General features: G+C 39.8%; 3 protein-coding genes across 3 annotated transcripts; 1 reads left to right on the top strand and 2 right to left on the bottom strand.

The window, feature by feature from the left end:
• Positions 1–313: 313 nt before the first annotated feature.
• LOC108048028 lies at positions 314–4,799 on the bottom strand. The gene is made up of 2 exons (XM_017128486.2): positions 4,659–4,799; positions 314–910 (listed from the first exon to the last, which is right to left on the bottom strand). Exon 2 carries the CDS (start codon positions 897–899, stop codon positions 402–404), a length of 498 nt encoding a protein of 165 aa, XP_016983975.1. The 5' UTR covers positions 900–910; positions 4,659–4,799; the 3' UTR covers positions 314–401.
• Positions 4,800–6,391: 1,592 nt separating this feature from the next.
• On the bottom strand, positions 6,392–7,394 carry LOC108048032 (putative cyclin-dependent serine/threonine-protein kinase DDB_G0272797/DDB_G0274007). Its single transcript, XM_017128489.2, has 4 exons — positions 7,309–7,394; positions 7,051–7,204; positions 6,641–6,978; positions 6,392–6,572 (listed from the first exon to the last, which is right to left on the bottom strand). The coding sequence occupies exons 1-4, from the start codon at positions 7,392–7,394 to the stop codon at positions 6,392–6,394; spliced, it is 759 nt and encodes a 252-aa protein (XP_016983978.2).
• Positions 7,395–18,385: 10,991 nt separating this feature from the next.
• Positions 18,386–22,644, top strand: LOC108048024 (farnesol dehydrogenase). The gene is made up of 5 exons (XM_017128481.2): positions 18,386–18,596; positions 18,652–18,817; positions 18,873–18,999; positions 22,102–22,237; positions 22,335–22,644. Exons 1-5 carry the CDS (start codon positions 18,456–18,458, stop codon positions 22,509–22,511), a joined length of 747 nt encoding a protein of 248 aa, XP_016983970.1. The 5' UTR covers positions 18,386–18,455; the 3' UTR covers positions 22,512–22,644.
• Positions 22,645–22,749: the final 105 nt, after the last annotated feature.

The raw sequence follows: 22,749 nt of genomic DNA, 5'->3' as shown, positions 1-22,749 counted from the left end.
TTTGGAAAATGTAACTTTCTATTGTTTAAATGCATTTAATTTTGGAAATGTGTTCGAATGTTCTGTTTTGAATGTTTTTTGCTTTAAACTAGGTAATGGAAAGACCAATTGAATATCAAAATAAACATTTTGATACATAAAGTGTGGTTTGAATAGATACTCACAATGATGTGTCTGCAAAAAACAAAATTAATTGACAACAATTATACTGCAAATGAAAGCTCAAATTTTAAAGTTTGACATAAAGATATACATATGTCACTCATGCTCCAAATGTAATCTAATTGTATTGGAAATATATAAAAAATACCAGTTAAGCTAAAAACGAATTATAATATATTTTTTAGATAATGCCCAGTAAATGAACCAATTCGATTTGGGTATTTACAAATAGTACCTTGCTAGTGCATACGATAAATCAGCCGAGGACGACGATGGTGCTGCCGGGTGATCACTTCCTGAACGTCCGCCACCATTGACTTTACGAAGGACATCGCCATCTGGCCGTACATGTACCACGCCCTATACGGACACTGGTCGAAGCGGATGAGGGCCTGCTGGATCACCACTCCATTGGCCAGGATATTGGCCACCAGGACCAGGACATAAAGGGAGGTCACGCCCATGATGATCAGGTTCTGGGAGGGGCGGCTATCGCGTTGCTCGTTCCACTTGGAAAGGGCAAACACAGTGGCGGCACTGAGTGGAGCGGCGGCCACTGCCATATAGGTATCGAAGCGGTAGCCCAAAACCATCACCGCCGAGTACTTGACCCCCAGGAAGAACGAGTCCACGAAGATGTTGAAGTTCATCTGCGGACGGACCAGAGCGGCCAACATCAACACGTACAGCGCCACAAAGGCTGCTCCTTGGCGTAGGGTCACCTCAAATCGAGGCATTTTAATTCAATCTGGGGGAAGACCAACAAGGGTGATTTTATAACTACATAAATTAATAGTCTTTTCAATCACCATAGCAATGAAAATCTCTCAAAATAAATGGAGAAATTGGTGAGAAATTGAAATTCTTCAAAGATTTTTATACCCTTTATGATTTAAGTCAAAAGTTTGCAACGCAGTGACCCACAATCGGATTCTATAACTTTACCAAATTTAATCCGATTTCAAAGTGGCATACCTCTAACGACTCGTGGTTTGATTCTCTAAAAATCTGCATTCAAAATTTTGATTTTAACGTTGATCAAATTTTTGACCCATTTTCATGTCAGTTTTTTCTAAGTTTCCGATAAGAAACCCACAATTGCCCTTCCAGATTCTATAACTTTACCAAATTTAATCCGATTTCAAAGTGGCATACCTCTAACGACTCGTGGTTTGATTCTCTAAAAATCTGCATTCAAAATTTTCATTTTAACGTTGATCAAATTTTTGACCCATTTTCATGTCAGTTTTTTCTAAGTTTCCGATAAGAAACCCACAATTGTCCTTCCAGAGTCTATAACTTTACTAAATTTAATCCGATTTCAAAGTGGCATACCTCTAACGACTCGTGGTTTGATTCTCTAAAAATCTGCATTCCAAATTTTCTTTTTAACGTTGATCAAAATTTTGACCCTTTTTCATGTTAGTTTTTTCTAAGTTTCCGATGACTTGAAATTGACAATTGCCCTTCCAGAGTTTATAACTTTACTAAATTTAATCCGATTTCAAAGTGGCATACCTCTAACGACTCGTGGTTTGATTCTCTAAAAATCTGCATTCAACATTTTCATTTAAAAGTTGATCAAATTTGTAATATTTGTCATCCTAACTTTGATCAATTTGTTGGCACATTTTCATACCAATAACAATATTGGATGTTTATGTTTGTAATGTATTTTAAGACTTTGATTTAATACTGCCTCATTAAAATTTCAGCCTAACTGGAAACCAATCTCTCGGCCCGATCTTGCCCAACTCCGTCTAACCCGCGTAATCTGGCTTTTGTCAGCGGAGGCCGGTCGTTTGTCTACCCAATACCCTAATTAAGACCCACTCCCCCGGGCACACACTCGTTGCTTATTCAGAGTGACCCGACCAGCCGACCATCCATCAACCCAAATAGACTTCAATTAACTGCAGTTCATCAGACTCCGCAGACGAGTGTTTCCCTTCCCGCAGTCTTTGCTTTCGACGACTCATCGAAGCTCTTTGCAATTACTTAACACATTCGAGATGTCATCACAAATGCACTTGCAATCGCGAAAACTCAGAGTTGCAGACTCGCAGACACGCAGACAAGTGGACGGCAGTAATAACCTCATAATATGGGTCATTAGCGCAGGCGGGACAAGTGCTGCCACGCCCATTAATTACTTGCATTTCCATCGATGCGACTGAGTCTTCACACTTTCCAAAGACCAAAAAATGCAGGAAAAACAACGGGGGAATAAAGAAAACGGGAAAAGCGAAAAAGTCAGTGCAGCAGTAGAGCTTAATTAATTGTCAATTTTCCATGCTGGCGAGCTGTAGTGGAAAATTAACTGACATGGAAAATGGGAAAATTAAAAATGTCAATAGGGAAAAACGAACAGAGCGCAATCTTTGCGACAACGTCAATAAATCAATGCAAATGCCCTAACAATGCCGGCTAATTGCGAAATGATTAAGCGAAAGTGGCCGAATCAAAATTCAAAATTCATTTCCATGTGCCTGTAATGGCTGTGTGCACTTGTGTGCGTTATGGTGGGCGGCGGGGGCGTGGTTGAATGTGGGGGGAGGAGGGGGAGCAGGGGAAGTCGGGTGACATTGTGGACCACCCGTTGACAGCGATAAATCAGCAGGTGTAATGAGTCAAAGTTATCGTTATGCATGGATCATTAATCACACACGCATAACAAATTAAGAGTACATTATTCCATTGCCACACAAACACGCACACCCACACAGCTTCGCCTACATGTGTGTGTGTGTGAGCGCTTTTGCTTGCATACTTTTAGGATTTTTAGTTGACGACTTTGGTACCCTTAGGATTCAGTTAAATTGGGCAGTTTAATTATAATACCAAGAATATTTACACTATTTATATTGTAGTCCTATATTCAATTACTTTGTTTACTTAATTTCTGGTTTTGTTTCTCACAACTAAACAACTGATCCCCATAATTAATAAATTTAGGTAATAATTCATTGTTATACCTTCCCTTATACCTTAGGAAGGACAAGGTTTCTTAAACCTAGTGTGTTCTACAATAAAGGATTAACATTTATCCACAAGGGTGTTTGCTGCCACGATCCCCGAAAAGGGTTTCAGTTTATTTTGGCACCAGGACTTGGAGCATTCTCGCAGCATCTCTCTATTTACCCACTCGCTAATTGTAAATGCCAATCAGGACAGTGCCAGGACCCAGCTGACAAGACAAAGCCAACTGTCTCCGAACTGCTCCGCCAGTTGAGTGCGACTGAGTGCTGGGGGTTCGGGCTTGGGTTTGGGATTGGGATTGGTTGTCCCGTCTCTGGAGCTGCAAACGGGCCAAAAAGCTGAAGAGCCGGGCTGAGTTGAGCTGGCTGATTGCTCCAATTGCCAGGCGCCCGGGCACGCACGGCTGCCTCATACAAACTTGCAACTAAACAGGACGACTCGAGGACTCCGGGACGTCGGGATGCCGGGGTACTGGGACGCCAGGACTCACTCGGCAGCAACAACAATCGCTTCTGTCAACGCACAAAAGACAGCGCTGACGTAACGAAACGGTTAATTTAGAGTACGACAACGACAACAAACGAAGGCAGTTCAAAAGCCGTCAGCGCGAGATGAGATGAGGTTGCAGATGGGCACAAAGAGAACAACACGAAGCAGCAGAAGGAACATCAAGACACTCAAAAAAAAAAGGGTCCACTGTTCTCATTAAACTAAGCAACCCCAAAGCAACGAGTTCAGATTTTCTGATCATTGGAAAAAATCCACGAACATAGAAAGAAATTTGTATGTAATTTCACGCCTCTTAACTAAATAAAACATTTTTTTCTAAATTTAATTAAAATTAAACATTGGTTGATGCTCAAAACATATATATGTAAACGGCATTCCAATTAACTGGGTAAGGGATACAATTATTATTTATTCTATTTTTTTTTTATTCTAAGTAACTATTTTTTAGGACGATAATAATATTGGTTAATTTTTTACCTATCAAATAAATTTAGTTTTCTTTTAAGTCTATCCTAAATCCTATAACGTAATAGATTTGAAGTTAATTTTCAAATGCAAGCAAGCATTCTCTACTACCCGACTTACAATCAAAATATTTGTGCTTATAATATAAAATGTCTTAGATAAATAAAAAACCAAAACAATCAAGCAAATTAATTTTCTAAGTGGAGTGACAGCAACAACAGGGGCAGCAGCTTTGTGCCATTTGCATAGGGGCGTGTACGAAGTCCGGGATCTGCAATTACAAAGCACCAGCTCGAGATTGGAATGGAGCTTGGGATGGGAGTTCACTGTAGGGGTAGGGAAAACAAAGGATGGGTTCTAAACTCTAGCCATATAAAACATTTTTTAGTGCGCTGATGCTGGCGAATGTTTAGAATTTAATTAGCCACGCTCGCTGATTATGCGTGCATGAAATTAGAGCCGTCGAATGGGGCCCTATAAAATGACTACTGAAGTGCCGATGACAACAAAGGAGCCACCCCCACCCACGCCCCTCTACTCACATCTGCAGGACGTCAAGGGGTCGGGGCCTCAGTCACATCCAATCCAATTTCAGTCTTATTGTCAAAACCTACAGCTATCTGGTATTGAACTCAAATTTTGAAGATACACATTTTTATACTTGCTCAAAATTAGTTTTTTGACTTCTAGTGGAAGGCTTGCTGAGGGTTATTTTGTAGTACCTATAGAAGGCATTCATATTTATCTATTTTATTGATTTATAGTTCTTATTTGATTATCAAAATTGCATTAAAGTTTTTAAGGAAGTTTGTTTATAATTTATATAAATTAGAAGTTAATAGAATCCAGAAGGTTAAATTAACTGTCATTTAAGTTGCACCAATTTGTTCACAGTTTTTAATGATCTTTAGAAATACACTAATTTCTTACTACTACTAATTAATTAACTTAAAAATAAATGATATATTTGTTATAAGTGTCCAAAAAAAGTCTAGTATTTGAGTTCCATTTAGAATGCAATGCTTGGTAGTTCTGTTTAAATAGTTGGCAAGCCTTAAGAAGTTCTTTCATGGGACTGAAATTTCTTTGGGAAATGTTGAAGAAGCCTAAGGAATTTTCCGATTACAGACCAGATCTTTCAACCATTCGCCGGGCATCCCGGTCATCAACTCCTCGCGGCCAATGCAAATGCAGGCAGCTGCTTCGTTGACAGGACAAACAACAAACAATGGGCGACACTTCAGCACTTTCATTTTCCCGCTCGAACACTTGCAAAAAACACTCCGCCGCAGACTCAACGCTCCGCCACACACAGCACATAACACACACATTTTGTGGATTTTTATTTATTATTTTGCTTCTTTTCTGCGGTGGTGCCGGTGGTGTTGGTGGTGCAGCTCACTCACACAGACGCCCCACAATTTGCGAGTCGCACTCAACATGAAGTGTTTTGTGCGGTTTTTTCGTGTTGCATGTTTTATGCTCGTACGTATATTTTTAGAAATTGTTTTTAGTTGCATGTTTTACTTTTATGTTGAGTCCTGTGACAGCTCGAACAGATCCTGGTGGATGGAGGACCTGGGTGGCTCAGGTTCAGTGTGCACCACTGTCGGGTGAAGCCACGATGACAGATAAGTCACATATTGTTCGGAAAGTTGCCGGGCTGCACAGGGTGACAACTAAATCGAGTAAGGCGATTCCTTTGGGATTATATGGAGATAGAGTGCGGAAATCGGGAAAAGCCAACTGAAATATAAGTCACAGTTAAGTTAAATAGCCTTAGACTCTTAACTATTGGAAGTATAGAAACTGTGTGAGCAATATGCGCATCAAAATCTATCTAAATTTTTTAGGAATTGTTTAAGATTTTCTATTATTTTCTTTAAGGTGTAATATGTATAATAAGTGAAGTCGCAAATGGAATCTAGAATATTAGTATGTTTTAAACGGTTCATCAAAAGTATCAAAAGGTATAATATTAAGAGTAAGCCATTTTTCGAATGTATCCCTTGAAAGGACATGATTTGTACATATTTGATTGAACTAACTTTTTCAGTGAGAATAACCTCCATATTTCGAGAGTATCTAAAGTCGTTTCCCTCATTTTAAAATAAACCTGCCCCATCTGCTGCTGTCATGTAGATGAATATCGAAGGCATATGTGTGCACTCCCACCAATACTCCCACACGATCGGCCAGCCCAAAAAGTATGCAACACTTTGCCCGACTCACTATGCGCATCTTTATTAATTATGCCAGCGATTTAATTAAAAACTTAACCAGCTGTCGCCTTGAGCGCCGTGGCACTGAGCAGCGGGACCAACTCTTGGCCGCCCAAAGTGGGCGGACAGGGCGTGGCAGTGGGTGTGGCAGTGGCAGCGGCAGCGGCAGCGGCAACTTCCGACGGATTGCAGCAGACTTGGCAACTTGCTGGCGCTGCAGTTGCCGGGGATGGGCTAATTAAAATGCATTGTTTAATGCAAATAAAGGATTATATAGTTGGTAGTTTTCAGTGTTTACTTACGGCGGGTGGCTCTTGAGATCCGGCGCCCAAACGGCTGCTGCGGCTGGCGGCGCCTTAACGATTTTTGGCCCGGCTGCTGGATATTGTTGTTCGGTCTCAATTGGCTTTGGCAGGAGGCGCAGTTGCTGCTGGCGTTGTTCAGGTTGCACATTGACGCCATTGAACCCGGTCAATATTTGAGGTTGTTGACCCGCTCCGTTTTCATAAACAAAAAAGTCTTGTTCCTGTTGTTGCGGTTGATTTGTGGCCTGTTGTTGCTGCTGTTTTGGTTGGTGTTGCTGCTGGTATTGCTGCTGTTGTTGCTGCTGTTGCTGCTGTTGTTGCTGCCGTTGTTGCTGCTGTTGTTGCTGCTGTTTTGGTTGTTGCTGCTGTTGCTGTTGTTGCTGCTGCTGTTGTTGCTTCTGCTGTGCCTGCCAATTTGGCACAGTTTGGCCTATTAACTCCTGCAACAATGGCGCCAACGCTTCGCTGCCCGTGATTTGTTGCAGTTGCTGCAGCAGCGCGGCTTCCTCAATCTTCTGTCCCGCCGACCGTTCGATGCTCAAAATACCGGTGTTGTGCTTCCTGTAAACAAATAGTTTGCTCAATAGATTGACCCGCTAACCACCGCCCACTTTCTGCCACCACTTAGCCACCCAACAACCCATCCATCCACCCACACGACCTACTTTGTCAGCGGCTGTGCAAACATTTGCGAAGCAACTCCCAAACAAACCAGCGACAAGTGGAGCAGAACGAGCCAATTTGGATACATATTTAAAGGCTTATTAGAGATAGAGTTAGACCTTCCACTCGAAACTCTCACCAAGAACTAAAGCCTGACTAAATAACTTCACACATCAAATATTCTCCGAAGCCATGGATTCTCATTAGGAGAAGCTGGCTTTGCCTTGGCATTCGATTAGGTTTCTTGTTTTCGGGCATTAATTATTTTCGAGCTAATTATACATGCACATTAATATGCAAATATTATGAAGTGTGAACATTTTGATATGCCCCATTGGTTTCGGTATGATAATTACCATTTCAGCTTAACAGATCCAAATGAAGGCCCGGCAGCGATTCTCGAGTGAGTGAATCTCAATTAGGTTACTAAAAAAAAAAGTGATAAGTCAATTGGTTAAAGCTAATAATAATTATAAATTGTTTATGACTAATAAGTAAATTTATAGCACAAACGCACAGTTGTAAGTATTTGGACTAAAAGGATTTCACTCATATTCTTCGTTATGTAAAATGATTAAATGTGTGTTATGCAAATATAAATCCAAAATTTATAGCACATAAATTTAAAAATTATACGATTTTAATTTTGCATAAATTTTATTTTACTCACTCCTTTCAATAGTTGTATATATACATTTATAATCTTCTTGTACAACGCTTGGAAGAAATATTTATTAAGTAATAAGCTTCCTTTTAGTTATGTTAATGCCTCCATAATTTAGATGATGTTGTACCCTCAACGGAAAGAGCTCTTAAACTCAAACCCATAAAGGCAGGCATCTCAAACTGTTGCATTAACATATTTTCATAGAGATGGGCGATAAATCCCAGCTAAAATTTCAACCGGCTAGCAATGGCTGTCAAACTGTAAAGTGGCCCTTAGCTTCAGCTTCCATTTTTCCGCTCCCTGTGGATGTGTGGCAAAATGTTTTTCCATTAAATTACAATCCCCCCACCCATCCAGAAACCCCCTCGTCATCAGTGGCCTTCGTCTGCGTGTTGGCTCGACCAGCAAAGTCATGAAATTTAGTGTTGGCGGCATAATTAGACCATCAATTGCGGAAAACTCATGACAGTCATGAATGGCCGACTCCGTGGAGTTTGTGTGTGTGTGTGTGTGTAGATGTGTCTGTGTTGGCGGGGAAAAACCACAGGGGCGGGGGGCGTGGCCAGGGGCTAGGCACACTCTGGAATAAAGTAATATGGGCCCCAAGCATAAACTCATCAGCGTCGGAAATGCTGACAGCAATGAGGACGACATCAGCAACAAGAGCAGCATCCACATCACACAGTGAAAAACATAATTATATAATGATATCAGAGTCAAATAGGCATTATCAAGACAATTTTATTGGTTATTGCAAAGAAAGTTTTACTATTATATGCCAAAAACTAAAACAATCATTGCCTTTTCATACATCTTTAGAATTGTTTTGTCTTGTCTTTAAAAAATGGGGCACTAAAGTACTTAAATTCTTAGCGAGTTAAGATGTATTATATTATATATTATATTTTCTAAAAACAACTTTCTGGAACACCAAGAAGTAATTTGCACATCTTGTGAAATTTACCTATAATTTCTTATATATTAGAAAATGCTTTTATGATTTGAACAAATGAATACCAAAATTTTGTAAGTGGTTTATCAGCCGCAAAAGGCAGCCAGAATTTTGACGATGGCCGGGACTGTTGCTCACAGAAGCAACAACAACTAGTACTGACTACAACAACCATGCCCACAATAAAGTCGGAATGTAAAGCACAAATGCTACTTTTGTTGCTCATAAATATTCACTGGAATATATTCGGTCTCCACCACTTTTGGCTGTTGTCCTTGTGGGTTCGCTTTCATTTTCCACCGCTTTTCGTTCAAAGGCGCAAAAGTGTGAAATGGCCGAGTGCGAGTGTTCCTACATATATTTTCTATTTTTATGACGATTTTTCGGTGACTGTTTTAGCCAGCCGAGTGTGAAAGTTAAGCACATAAATTACAGGCGAGCCCTGCGAGTGAAATTAAAAGCGCAGTGCACAGTGGCCGAAAAACCAGAAAACACTTAAAATATGGCAACAACCGCTCACGAGGGATCACCCTTTCCACAAATACACCTGAGGTTAAAATAATGGGATTTTATATTTTATTAGATTTTCTTTTCTAACTTTAAATGCGTTTAACTGGTTAAGTTTGTCCGAAAAACATAAATATATTTTGTAGGCATTAGTAAAAAACTATGAGATATGCTTTATTATTACTTATTAAAGACTGATACCATTCTGCCCACAACTGTAGGCATGTGTGTGAAGTGCGGCTCGTTGGCGCTTTTTAGTAAAATTACACGCTCTAATCCACAACTTTTGAGTGGACCCACACCCCCGAAAAGTGTGGAAAAATCCAAATCCAGAAGGCCCGTGCCGAGTAGGATCTCCCAGGGAACGAGATGAAAGGCGACTGCCGAGGGCACCAAGGGCTGCAAGAATGCGCCAGACAGCGCCAAAGACCTAAACGCAAAACAAGCAAAGCCCACACAAACTCAGGCTGAAAGTATGCAAAACATAATTCATGCTGATGGAATTGTATGCATGAATATATGAGGAAAGCCCCCAAACTCCTCCGCAGCCCCTAGAACCCCGATCCCTAACCCCTGGGCTGGCTAAAAATCATATGCATCACGTGATTAAACGCGTCATGCATGAAAATGTAAAATATTGTGCAACCATATAGCTCACAGACACCGACGGCAAAGGGGAACCCCCGGCTGAAGTTGGGTTGACTGGCTGGGCAACAAAAAATACAAAAAAAAAAGGGGAAAAAATTAGACCCCGCACATCATGTTTACTTGACTTGACTGGCAGTCTGGTATCCGTGACCAAAGCAAACGAGAGCAAACAAAACGCCTCGGTTACAAATTTTTCACAATTTTTTCCAACCCTGTGCCCCCTTCTCTACCCCTGCCCCTGCCCCTGCCCCTACCCCTTGGCTCGATTTAAATGGAGAGAAATGGCGGAGATGGAGCCGAATCTGGATCTGAATCTGATGTTGAGGCTTCTCTGCTGACGGAGATGAATCTGGGCAGCACGTGCCCCAGACGCCGCCAGACATTTGGCTTGAACTTGGCCATAACCAGACGTTGTTGCTATTTGTTTGCCCCTCAGCCCATCCCCCTTCTACCCTATTGACGCCCACTTGGGGACAGGGGGCGTGGTCCCGACTGCAATGGCAATTTTGCGGCTTTAAACGAGCCCACAATGTTGGATGAAGGTCAAAAGCGAACGCCAAAAGTGAAATGAATTATAAATTAAAATGCATACGCATTTTTTCAATCGTTTACTAGTTTTTTTCATTTTATTTTCATTTTATTTGCAATGAAAAAATACTCTTTGTGTCACAGCTTGAATATAATTTTTTCTTAAATTTAATATTCCTTTTTTTCTGAAGGCTTAAATATAAAGCCTTTGAGTTTTGCCAAACTGGCCTTATTTAAAATTGGTTATTGCTAATTGCTTTTTTGTTATTTCCTTTAACATAAAAATAAATTGTAAAAGTAAATCTGGCTTAAGTTTTTCCTGCAATTTAAATTCGACCTCAATAATATTAATCCCTTTGATATTGTTAATTAATGTTGCAATATATATGTTTTTAAGGCTAGAGAATTTAATTGAATACATAATTGTTATTGTGCTTATTTTATGTGAAATGGACCTTAAAGAAGAAGATAACTTTGTTGTACTTTAAAAGTAGTAAAAATCTTTTAAAATTATTACATTCTAGATACAACTCGTTGACACTTTAAATACACCCACAATCCGCAATGCAACTTGTCTTACAAATTATGAGCTTATTGCATCTGATTTCCACTTACCCATATGAAGATATATGTAGCTTCGAAGCACATTCATATATAAAAGGACTTTAGCAACTATGGCATACTTTGTGGCATGACTGAAGGAATTTATTACTACCACTTGGATATATCATTCAGTACTGGCGCCGGGCGCACTTCTCGCGAATTATGTCAGCGAAAAAAGCAGAAGTTTAACTACTTTTCTACGAGTTTTTCGCAATGTTGCTGGTTGAAAGAGGGAAAGCCAAGGGGAAAGGCGGCGAAAGGGAGCACGAACTTTCTTCATTTGCTGCGGCACACTTTGTCGCAGTTGTCGCACTTGGCTTAGTTGATTATTTTAGTCGCCACTTTTGTGCTCCTGCTGCAGCCTACTAAATGTGACAAGTCCTTGCTATCTCCTTTCTCCGACCACGCCTGACACATATTCGCCTTTTTTCCGAGCTTCGAGACCCACTTTTCCACAGCAGTGCGGCCAAATTATGGCGGACACGTCGCATCCACTTGCAGATAAAAGAAAAGCGGTCCAACAAAAACAAGTAAGTGTGCCACTTATGGATGCAGTTTTTAGACTCGGGAAATACCATTTAAATTGGGATTTGTCCAAGCTATACACGCCCAAAGAGAGCAAAAACCACAAATTATTATGTACCAATAAAAATGGAAACAAACCCACTTTGGTAATTGCCTACAAATCACTTTATGGCCTATGGTGTTTTATATCCATATAATTTATATTTCATTTTTATTCCTTTCTTGTTATTCTTTTATTCACAGAAGTAACATTCTTCACTAAGTAAATAAAAATAAAAACCTTAAAAATCTTTAAATTTTACTATTTTATTAATTTTATTAATATATATGGATTTAGCATACCCTTTTAACCCACAGAGGATACTATTTATCATGCATAATAAAATGTAAAAGCAGGCCCTACATGAGGCCAACTACTTGCGTATTAGGAGCAGCCCGTCTTCATTAGTGAGTCCTTTGAAATTTAGCCTGGCCAGGCAGTGGGCAATGCATTGCATACTTTAAGACCTGCTTTTCTTCGGACCAACTCCCAGACCGGCGGGAAAAAAGAAACTTTGCTGTGCAGCAAATCAGCGAAAGCGCCAACAAACTATTAAAAACTTTTGCAACAAGAAAAAGTTGCAGGACCAAGATTCAGACACCCGCCGCTCCTGTTCCTCCTCCTGCCCCCCCTTTTTTTAGCTCCTGCTCCTGGTGATGGCATCCATATCTGACGAGTGCCAAAAAGCAAAAGTTTCCACCGCCAGTGCTGCATACAATGTTTGTGCTGATTGCAGCACAGCAAATGGCTTTTGATTTCACAAATCAAAAGTTTCTTGTGCGCGCCGCACGTGATTTATGCCTGCGGCAGGAGCAGGTCCAGATTCAGGAAATCTGCTAGGATGCAGGATGAAGGACGCTGGCTGTCGACTGGCTGCTGGATGCAGTGGAAGCTGGTGAAGATCGCCGGCGACATGCACGAGCGCCCGGCTGCAAAAACTTGGCTGTGTCCAGCCCAAGGGGAAAATTAAAAAGGAACACAGTGGAGTAAGAAAGACACAGGGGAAAAATATTTAAAAAGTATCATAACTTATCTTTGAAGAAACGAAATCATTTCAAAGATATATTTGTAATTTTTGGTGACCTCCTAGTTTTATTATAGTCATAACATTTCAATTATATTTAAATATTATGCTATTCATTCATGTTTATATAAACAGAAAAGTGGCAAGGAAAATATTTGTGCTTAAATATTTGAGGCAAACCTCCTAGATTTTTTCTTTGTGCAGCAAAAACTCCAATGAGCAATCCGGGGGGAATTTCCAACTAAGTTGCCCATTTTGTTTGCAGCTTAATGCACATTTGGATTTCGCTCAACGTCCTAATGGCAGCTCATCAGGCAGCCGAAAAAGTAGCAAGAAACTCCGCCTAATGAAGGCGGCATCCTTAACATCCTTAGCATCCTTAACACCTCCCCCTAATTGGCGGGCGAAACTTGTGCCGCGCAATGAAAATAACATGGAGAACCTAATGGGGCCAAAGCAGGTGAACAACTGCGGGTGTTGCATGTGGCAATTTACGTCTTAGCGTCTGCAACTCATAAATAACATCAAATAATAGCCCCGCGCGCTGTTCTGGCCTGTTCGCTAATAAAGTGCCGGGAATAACAAAAACAGCCACTAGCAACTAACAACTGGCAACATCAGCAGCAGCAACTAGCAACACTTGCAGCAACCTAGCAACTAGCAACAGCATTCGGGTTGCACTTCGCCAGCTGCCACCCCTAAAAAGTTTTGTGGTCGTGCATCCGCTTAGCGGTAAACGCAGCACAGTTAACTCTTTATGGCAGCGGCTATAAAATGCAGAAAAAGAATCAAACGGGGAGTACCCTGTAAAATTTGCAAAAAGTTTGAACGTTTGGAACAAGACTACTGGTGGCTTGCAGAAGCTATATTACATTCACTTTTCCTCTACTAACAGAACACAATTATTTTAATAAAATTTAAAACTGTAGTACACTTTTAACATTAAGGAAAAGGTTGCTTAAAATCACAAATATTTCCTAGAATTATGGTAAAGATAAAATTGGTAAAGTATTTAAATCTTAAAATATTTTATGTTTAAAAAAACTGAAATAAATATTGGATTAATAATGATATATATATCTACATATACATGATTATATATATACATTAATATACCTTGAACATAAAATGAACAACTTAAAGCTTCGGAGCTTTTACCCTTTTGCCCAATCAACTTCACATACCCTGTACGAGTTTCGTTTGTTACCCACTTATCAGGTGGCTGCGTAGCCTGCTACAAATTTAGGCTAATTAGTTGGACTTAAGCGGACTTAACCCTTTCGCCCGCAAATGGCAAGCATACTTTTGGGCGGACGAGCATTTAATATATGTAATTGCAGTTGTTGTTCTTGCCAACCCACAAAAAATACCGTTAAATGTTGGAAACAATTTCTGGGGGACAAACTCAAAAACACAAGTGAGGAGAAAGCACAGGCGCAAATTGTCAGTAGACCGCAAAACATGCTAACATTAAGGCCACGTTCGAACACTCACACTCACCCCCACATCCACGCCCACTTTTGGCTCATCTGTTTTGCCATGTCATTGAAGCGTAAATGAGACATTTGCGACGCTTGTTTAATTAAAATAAATTTCAATTTTATCAAAATTTGTCTACCAACTGGTGGGGACATCCATGCGAAACACCGTTTCGGAATTTCGCATTAAAATTGTTGGCATAGTTTTTAGGGGTTTCTAAAATGGATTCTGTGCCATCATCGCCCCTGACAACTGTCGCTTTTCGAGCTTTAAAATTCCAACAAACTTTTCCAACTGCCTTTCGGTTAGCACCTCTGCCCAACCACCCCCCACGCCCCGAATATTGTAAGTGCCTAAGTCCGTGTCATGTCGTACAGGTGTCAATGTGGGCGTGGCACTTAATTAAATCATTGTGTCAACCTTTGATTAATAGTCATATAGGATTGTTATTGTGTGTGACGCAGCGTCAGTTTGAGTTTCAATCACTCAAAGTTTGGAGGGGAATTTAGAACGATTTTGAATAGGTACTTTTAATTGATTGAGCTCTCAAATAAAAATGTTATCCTGATAACAAGACTAAAATCAGCTAGTCTTACAAAATTCCTTTACCATTCTTTATATTCTAATAACGTCTAGGCAATTGAGGAAAAATTAAATCTTACAATTTTTCTATTTATTTTACACACACTCAATTTATTCGTAGCCAAGATTAAGAAACCTTTTATAGGCTTACACAATTTCGTATATAATTCAAATTCCTTTTAAATGTTGTTTATTTAAATGAGTGCTTGGCCAGCAGGCAAAAAAGTTCCTTGAATATACAGACTTTACAACTTTTATTTTACGTTTTTTTTTGCCTGATATGAAAGTGTGAGAGCATGAGGTAATTTAATTAAATGCTTTGGCTTGAAAGAAAAGTTGTTCTAATTAAATTGGACGTTTTGTTTGCACACGCCGCGAGTATTTTTATGTAGCCATTGTTTCCATTTACATTTGCGGAATCCGAGTTTTTTATTCGATTTAGAAAGCCACACGGCGTATGAGTGATATGCGAGTAATAAAAACGTAAGCGCTAATTGCCGAAAATGCTGTTGAATGCAATTTAAGTTTTTGGCTCCAAAAAATGTTATTGCAATTGAAAAAGGAAAGCAACCGGATGATGCTGCGGATGGAAAGTCCGGCGAGGCCATGAAAAATGCATATTTGGGTTTAACCGAAAAATAAACAAGGCCAGAGGGAGGGGGATGGGGGCGTACCCAGGGGGGAGTGTATGACTACACATGTACGCAGGGAAAATTCTTTTCCACACCCCCACATTCTTGCTTTTTTGCATGCCACGGGGCGCTGAGCCGAAAAGTATGCAACAATAAATTCTGCCACGACGGGAGCTTTTCATTTATTTCAAACACCCACCCGGAAAAACCACACCCCCCACACTCCATTTTCACACCCGACAACGGTGTGCGAGCTGGCCAAAGAAAGGAAATAAAATCGGGGAAACTGTTGCCAAACTAAAAACAGTTTGTGCGCCAATTTTCTATCAATTTTCATTGGCGTTATCAGAGGAAACACCTGGAAAAAATACTTGTTCTTTCGCTTTTGACTCCTGGAAATTGTCTTTTTTTAAGAAATGACTGCCATTGTATAAAAGTTGCTTGGATAAACAACTTTTCTTGAAGAAAAAAATGGAAAATTGTCTTTATTCAACGACCTTTTTATTTTAACAGATAAATATATTTAATAAACATTTTTGTAAACTTGCATTGCATTTTCTTTGTCCTTTTTATTATTTGCCTTTTTATTAACATACTTAAATAAAGTTTTTTGATAAATACTTTGTTTGTATGTATTCGGTGAAATTTTTTTTATGATTTAAAAGCTGAATTTTCCATTTCTCTAAAACGTCTAAGTGGAACTCTTTTTTCCTAGTGCAGAAAAGGCACTCTAAGTGCCAGGGAAATATTTACAATTGTACTATTGTGTGCAGCTCAAAATGCCAGCCACTTTGATGACCCCACAGTCAAGTCTGCAGCATCTCGTTCTGGCCACTTTCGGTTTATGGGCCATAAATTCAGTCTTCTTGCCGGGCTTTTTCCCCAGCTGCATTACAATTGATTTGCATGCCTCCTTGGCCAGCTGTTAGTTAACAGCCAGGACAACTGTACCACATAAATGCCAGGGAATTTATGGCCATCCAATCGAAACAATTGCCTGACTTCTGGCCGATGGCAACCATTGAGCCACAAAAGGACTCATTCTTCTGCACCTGCATTTTATGGCTGTCAACTGCAATGTCCTGTGCCCTTTCCAAAATCCAGTCTAAGTGCATTTTTTGGTGCATCTCTAGTAGAGACTGACATGCAAATACTTCCCACCAGCCCGAGATAAAGTTGATTTTTGATTTGCCAGCAGACTCACTGAGCCATGGCCAAGAAGCCATCCAAGTGGCATTTCCCCCTCATTCCCTCAGAACAATCTGTTGTTTGGTAATTACAAAAATACGATAAGGCTCCGAGCAGCCCGTTCAACTGGAAAGCGAAAACTAATGCCTGGACGAATATTCATGGCCTGTTGATGAAACTATCAAAATGTAATGGAATATGTTATGCCAGATTATCGATAATGCATATTTTTGTGTTTGCCGAATTGGGGATTGATGACTGAATGGAAGGTTGCTAATATTTGATAAGCAAGAGTGGAATAAGAATTGCATATGAATATATTGTGTGCTGCACAGATTTAAATATTATTAAAATTTTTGGAATTATAATAGAATTGAATAACATTTTTCATTAAACTATCTGTCGAAATGCTACCAATAATATAACTTCACTAACGAAAATGCCACACTTAATAAATAAAGCACAATGGAAATATATAGATTTTTTTTAATTTCAACTTACAATTTAAACACAATACAATCAAATGTGAAGGGTATTTAAAGCTTTGAGAGCTGAGTATTGTGTTTTCTCCTTGTTGCTAAGCCATTTTCAACCCACTCCACGTGGTCTGTTTTTGTGAATAGAAATATGAAAATAATCCTCAAGTGTCAGCCCGAGAGATTAGTGACAACAAACCAAAGCCGCAGAGCGAAATGAGATTTTTCATTTGGTATCAAATATCCGCAAAAACCGACCAGGAAAAAACCAAGCAGACAAAACAAAATGCTAAAAAAAAAAGATAGCTTAAACTAGAAGTGAAATGCAAACGAGTGCAATGCTCCATGAATAGAAAAGGGAAAGGGGAAAAGAGACGAGAAGAGGGGATGAGGGGCAAAGTGCAACTAGGCGATTGCAAACTACAAACTACAACCGCACAATGCAAATACGAACAGTACGACAGCCAGTAAATTGCAATCAATTAAACCCGACTTCTGCCGGAGTGACGGGTGCCCCTGATCCGCTAAATCAGAAAAGACGCCGGCAATATAAAAATAATATTTTCTTAAAAAAATAGTTATAACCTTGTAGCTCTCACATTAACTGTATACAAATATTTCAAGATCATATGGGAATAACCATTTAAAAATCCTATGTTTTTAACAATGTTGTAAGATGAAAATTCATAAACTTGAAAATAAATATTTCATGTTATATTTTGTCTAAGTAATGCGTTCATATTTAAATTACGTTAAAAAGTGTATAAGATCTATCTATATATAAAATAATGTAGTAAGAAAAAGTAACTAAATCATTTGAATGTATTTTTATGTATGTTAAGTTTTATGTTTTACTTCTTAGCAAGTGACTCAAGTAAATGTTAATGGTATTCAGTGATAATCTAATCAAATAAGGATTAATATTAGATACCATTTTGAACTCACTTTTAAGATCAACTTATCTATATGTAAAATACTATAATTAACAAAATTAACGAAACCATTTGAATGTATTTAATTTTATATGTGTTAAGTTTTATGTTTTACTTCAAAGAAAGTGACTCAAGTAAACGCTCGTGCTTCTCATTAATAATCTAAACAAATAAAGATGAATATTAGTTACCATTTTTGACTTACTTTTATGTGCACTAGACCCACTGTGCTGCATTTGCAGCTGCGATAGATGCATCAACGATCGGCAGCAACCTCCAACAGCAGTTGTCTTTGGTCCACGAAGCCGTGAGGTTATCTCTGCTTGTACCTTATCTCGACTACCCAGATTTAATTCTTCTCTGATCATGGAAAGCAATTTCTACTGGCGCAACAAGGTGGCGGTGGTCACTGGCGCCTCCGTGGGAATCGGAGCGAGCACGGCTCTGGAATTGGCCAATGCCGGAATGCTGGTTGTGGGACTAGCTCGTCGAGTGGAACTCATTGAGGTTTATAATTCTAATTATAATCATCCACTTTATATGATTATGATGTTTCAAACAGGCTCTCAAGAATCAAGTCACCGGGGAGGGGAAAATATTTGCCCGGCAATGCGACCTCAACGACGAGGAGCAGTTGACCAGTGCTTTTAGCTGGATTAGTGTAAAATTCGAGGCCATTCATGTGCTCATCTGCAACGCTGGCATCTTGAAGGCCAACTTCCTAAGCGGTAAATATAGGCAACACAAAGTTAGTTATTTCTGAGATGATACTTTCCGGTTCAGAGTCCCCCACGAAGGACATCAAGGAACTGTTCGACACGAATGTGGTGGCCACCGCCAGCTGCCTGCGGGAGGCACTGAAGCACATGGCTGCGGTCAAGGGTCGCGGTCACATTGTGGTCATGAACAGGTGAGTCTCCTTACAGGCACTGCAATTTCCCTCAGATAAGAGTCAGTTGGCTATAAATTACCCAACCATTAATCGCTTGTACTTAATAATTAAATCAGTTAACAATTTTTACATTTATTCGTAATAAATATCAGGTTATTTTTATTGATATTGGCATGGTAAAAATATTTCAGCAATTAAGTAAATGCAATTGAAATGCACAATAACCCGTATTTAGTTCGCAGGCTTAAAGTACAGAGACTATCCAATTCTGATTTCAACACCCAGAGATTTAATTTTCCTTAAATGAAGCCTTTCTATACGATGAAAGTGTTTGAAGCCTGAGAGAGCCATCAATTGAAAGCCATACATGAAAGGATTGTCTATTGACTCGAGACAATTAGATAGAGCTACAAAATTAGCACAACTGCAAACACAGAGCAGCACAATTGCCGGACCGGGGGTAATTGTTATCATTTCGGGAGCGATGTTTACCCAGCTGAAATAGGAAAATTGGGCTTAAATCGAAATTAGTGCACAGGCCCACAAAGGCAGTGGGCATACAGTGGATAGAGTTGGAGGTAAATCATTTTCGTACATATTTGCTTTATAGTTTTGCTTGTGCTGGGCAAACAACTGACCAAAAGCTGCTGCCTTGAGTGGCAAAATATTTACCAAATTATGTCCTGTAGGGTGTTCGGTATTGGGTGTTCGGTATTGGGTGTTGTGTGTTGGAGGCTTAGAGGGGGTTCAGCCGATCGGGGCTTAATGAAAGTGCAAACAATGCAGCCGGTCAGTCAATAGCCGTGTTTCGGAGTTGGTCAGCTCAATGCATTTTGCATTGAGCGGTGGCACAAAGGAGAAGGGTCCGAGATGTGAGTGGCGCGTTATTTAAATTAAATTAAAAGCCATGCGGCAAACAAACAGCACAACAGCACAAACATTTATTGATATTTAAATGGTGAAAGCAGAAGGGGCACGTATGTGTGATGTTGGTGTTGCGGTGCGGGTGGTGCATTAAAAGCTTTGCATGCCCAATGTGTTTGCCCCAAACAACAGCAACAACTGCAACAAACAGAAACCAACAACAACTCAATTATTCAACATAATTAAGTATTTTGCATTAAGCCGAATGCGTATTGCATTTGCATTTGCATTTTGCATTCCTCCATTGGCAGTCGTCGAATGTGATTTTTATTATTTCATGTATTCCAATGCGTACCGCATTTAAAATCAAAAATGTTGCGCATTAAGCCGCATGTTTGATTTGCGCTATGGCTTTAATTTCAAATTGCATTGATTTAATTTTAATGAAATTTACTTGAGTGCATATACGCACACCCGCCCAACCAGCCAACCAGACAGCAATTATTGCCGTTTGCCCATGAGCAAAAGGCAAAATTGAATAATTGCGTATACGCACTGTGGGTGGGCCCATGCATGCGTAAATGTCCCTGTGTGTGTGTGTGTGTGTGTGTGTGCGTGTGTGTGTTTGCTTTTTTCATGTCTGTAAAATCAGTCAGCATGCGGAAATGTTAAGGCAAATTCAACAAAGCCAACGTCAATCTTATTTATTGATTGGCTTTTAGTTAGTGCAAAGATGGCAATTTATTCGAGACGAATTCTGTCTTGTTAAAACAGATAAGAGTTATATGATAGGGTCTTTGATCGTTGGGATAGGTGTTTTATATATTGAAGTTTAATCTATCTATGTTATGCAACAATCTAGTATTTTATATTTCTGAACAAGATTTCATAAGTTTATAGGTTTTTAAAAATAACATAAAAAAAAAAGTTTTAACATAAGTTAAAGTTCTCTGACTTGCAATATTTGTTTTTTTTACAAGAAAACTTTTTAGAGAAGGTATTAACTAAACTTTTGTTGATTAAATGCTCTACCACAACATAACGTATTTTTACTAGCCCTTGAGATTCCTACTTACTCAATCGGAAAGTGTAACATCGAAGTGCATTAAAGACACACCGTAAATACGAATTTTCCTGTTTTTTATTCGCATTTTCCGGCATAATGAGCAGCGGACACAAGCGTATTGTCCGCAACCGAATACAATTGAGCGCTGCGGACAGGCGGCGGGAAAAGCGGGAAAAGCGGGGAAATGGCGACTTCGAACTTCGCAAACGTTAATTAATGAGAAAATGTATTTATTTGGTTGCGTTGCGAGGCAAAGACAATCCCGTTCTGAAAACGTTGCTGAGGCGTTGCTAATGAGCGTGTGACGTTGCGGGGGGCGTGTGTGCCAGGGGGCGTGGCAGGTGAACCAGGTGGACGGAAGGGGGCGGTCGTCAATATGCATTTCGCTTAATGTCAGTGCAATAATATTAAGACTTAATTAATTAAAAAATGCAAGAGTATGCTGGCCGGCCAGCATCTGCAACGGCGTCGTCATCTGTTTGCATTAAATGCCCCAGGCTCCAAGCCACGCCCACCGCCCCTGTGCCTGGGCATTGTCCCCTCCACAAACTCTTAAAGCTGCACTCGAAAAAATATTATAAATTATTTATTAAAAGAGTTTTAATTGTAACTTATGAATTGTCTTTTAGTTTAACGTCTGTTTTAAATGGGGTCACATTTTTCAAATATTTATACTTAATTATTTTTTCAATACCCAAAACGTTTGTTATTAATCATGGTAATTTTTCCACTGTTCGTTGGACAAATAGTATAAATAATAGGTTTTAATAACTAGCAACTATCACTCTAAATATTTTAATTATTAATACAGTTCATTTGGCTGAGTGTGGGGGTTAAATTAAAAGAAGTTTACGCAATGTTTGCACAAAATGCACAGCGACATATGCAGGCAGGTGAATGCATGGCGCAGAATGCAGAATGCAGAAAACAGAAAACAAGCCTGCGACATCCGCACACATTCTTTGAGGCATGCAAAGTGGGTTTTTCGGGGGCGATGGAGGATCTGTAGTCCCCGTCAGCTGCTAACCGTCATTTTCCGTAAGTGTTCGACGGCTACTTGTTTTTTGTTGCCGTTTTAAGTGCTCGGAATCCGTTGTGTTGACTTTATTTACCCACACACACACACCCCCTGATTGTGACCCTCTCTCTTTTTTTTTTGGTCCTCCGGACACATGGACATTTGACAACAGCGTGCTCGGCCATCGGATTCCGGAAGTGCCGGTGCCCTTATTCAGCGTTTATCCGGCCACGAAGCATGCAATTACGGCCCTCTGCCAAACGGTGCGCCAGGAAATACATTTTCTCAAATTAAATATTAAATTAACGGTAAGTTAAATGCAGTGCATACATGGCGCTCCGTGCTCCCTGTTCTTTATTTCTTTGGGTAATGGACGACCCCTTCTTTCTCCGACGAACGCCGTAGAGCATCTGTCCGGGAATGGTGGACACGGACTTCCTCAGTGTTTACTCGCAGGCGGTGGCCGAACTGCCCAAGCTGCAGGCGAAGGATGTGGCCAAGGCCGTGCTCTACGCCCTGGACACTCCCGATGGCGTCCAGGTGGAGGACATCATCCTGCAGCAGATGCGGAAGGCCAATTAACCACTCCATCGAATTTAATAACTATTTTGTACCTAAAGCAATTTTGTATTTACAATTGGAGGACTTTTAATGCTTTGTACCTACAGAAATATTAAAAGAAAATTATATTATTACATTGAAATCATATCATAAATCTTTCTGATATACGTGGTTTGTTTTTGTTGCATTATTTTGATGTTTGTACTTTTATAAAACTTAAAATTAATTTCTGAGGGCTGAAACCGTTAGCAAAAACGAA

This window comes from Drosophila rhopaloa, unplaced genomic scaffold (genome assembly GCF_018152115.1).
Source record: "Drosophila rhopaloa isolate 14029-0021.01 unplaced genomic scaffold, ASM1815211v1 contig_167, whole genome shotgun sequence".
In the NCBI taxonomy this organism is placed as follows: Eukaryota; Metazoa; Arthropoda; class Insecta; order Diptera; family Drosophilidae; genus Drosophila; species Drosophila rhopaloa.
This window is presented reverse-complemented; position numbering and strand designations above follow the sequence as displayed.

Coding starts and splice junctions, on each gene's coding strand:
- LOC108048032 (XM_017128489.2), bottom strand. CDS start 7,394: ATGTATCCAAATTGGCTCGTTCTGCTCCACTTGTCGCTGGTTTGTTTG. Junction 7,205..7,308: donor TTTGCACAGCCGCTGACAAA/GTAGGTCGTGTG, acceptor ATTTGTTTACAG/GAAGCACAACACCGGTATTT. Junction 6,573..6,640: donor GATCTCAAGAGCCACCCGCC/GTAAGTAAACAC, acceptor CATTTTAATTAG/CCCATCCCCGGCAACTGCAG.
- LOC108048024 (XM_017128481.2), top strand. CDS start 18,456: ATGGAAAGCAATTTCTACTGGCGCAACAAGGTGGCGGTGGTCACTGGC. Junction 18,597..18,651: donor GTCGAGTGGAACTCATTGAG/GTTTATAATTCT, acceptor TGTTTCAAACAG/GCTCTCAAGAATCAAGTCAC. Junction 22,238..22,334: donor AATTAAATATTAAATTAACG/GTAAGTTAAATG, acceptor CGAACGCCGTAG/AGCATCTGTCCGGGAATGGT.
- LOC108048028 (XM_017128486.2), bottom strand. CDS start 899: ATGCCTCGATTTGAGGTGACCCTACGCCAAGGAGCAGCCTTTGTGGCG.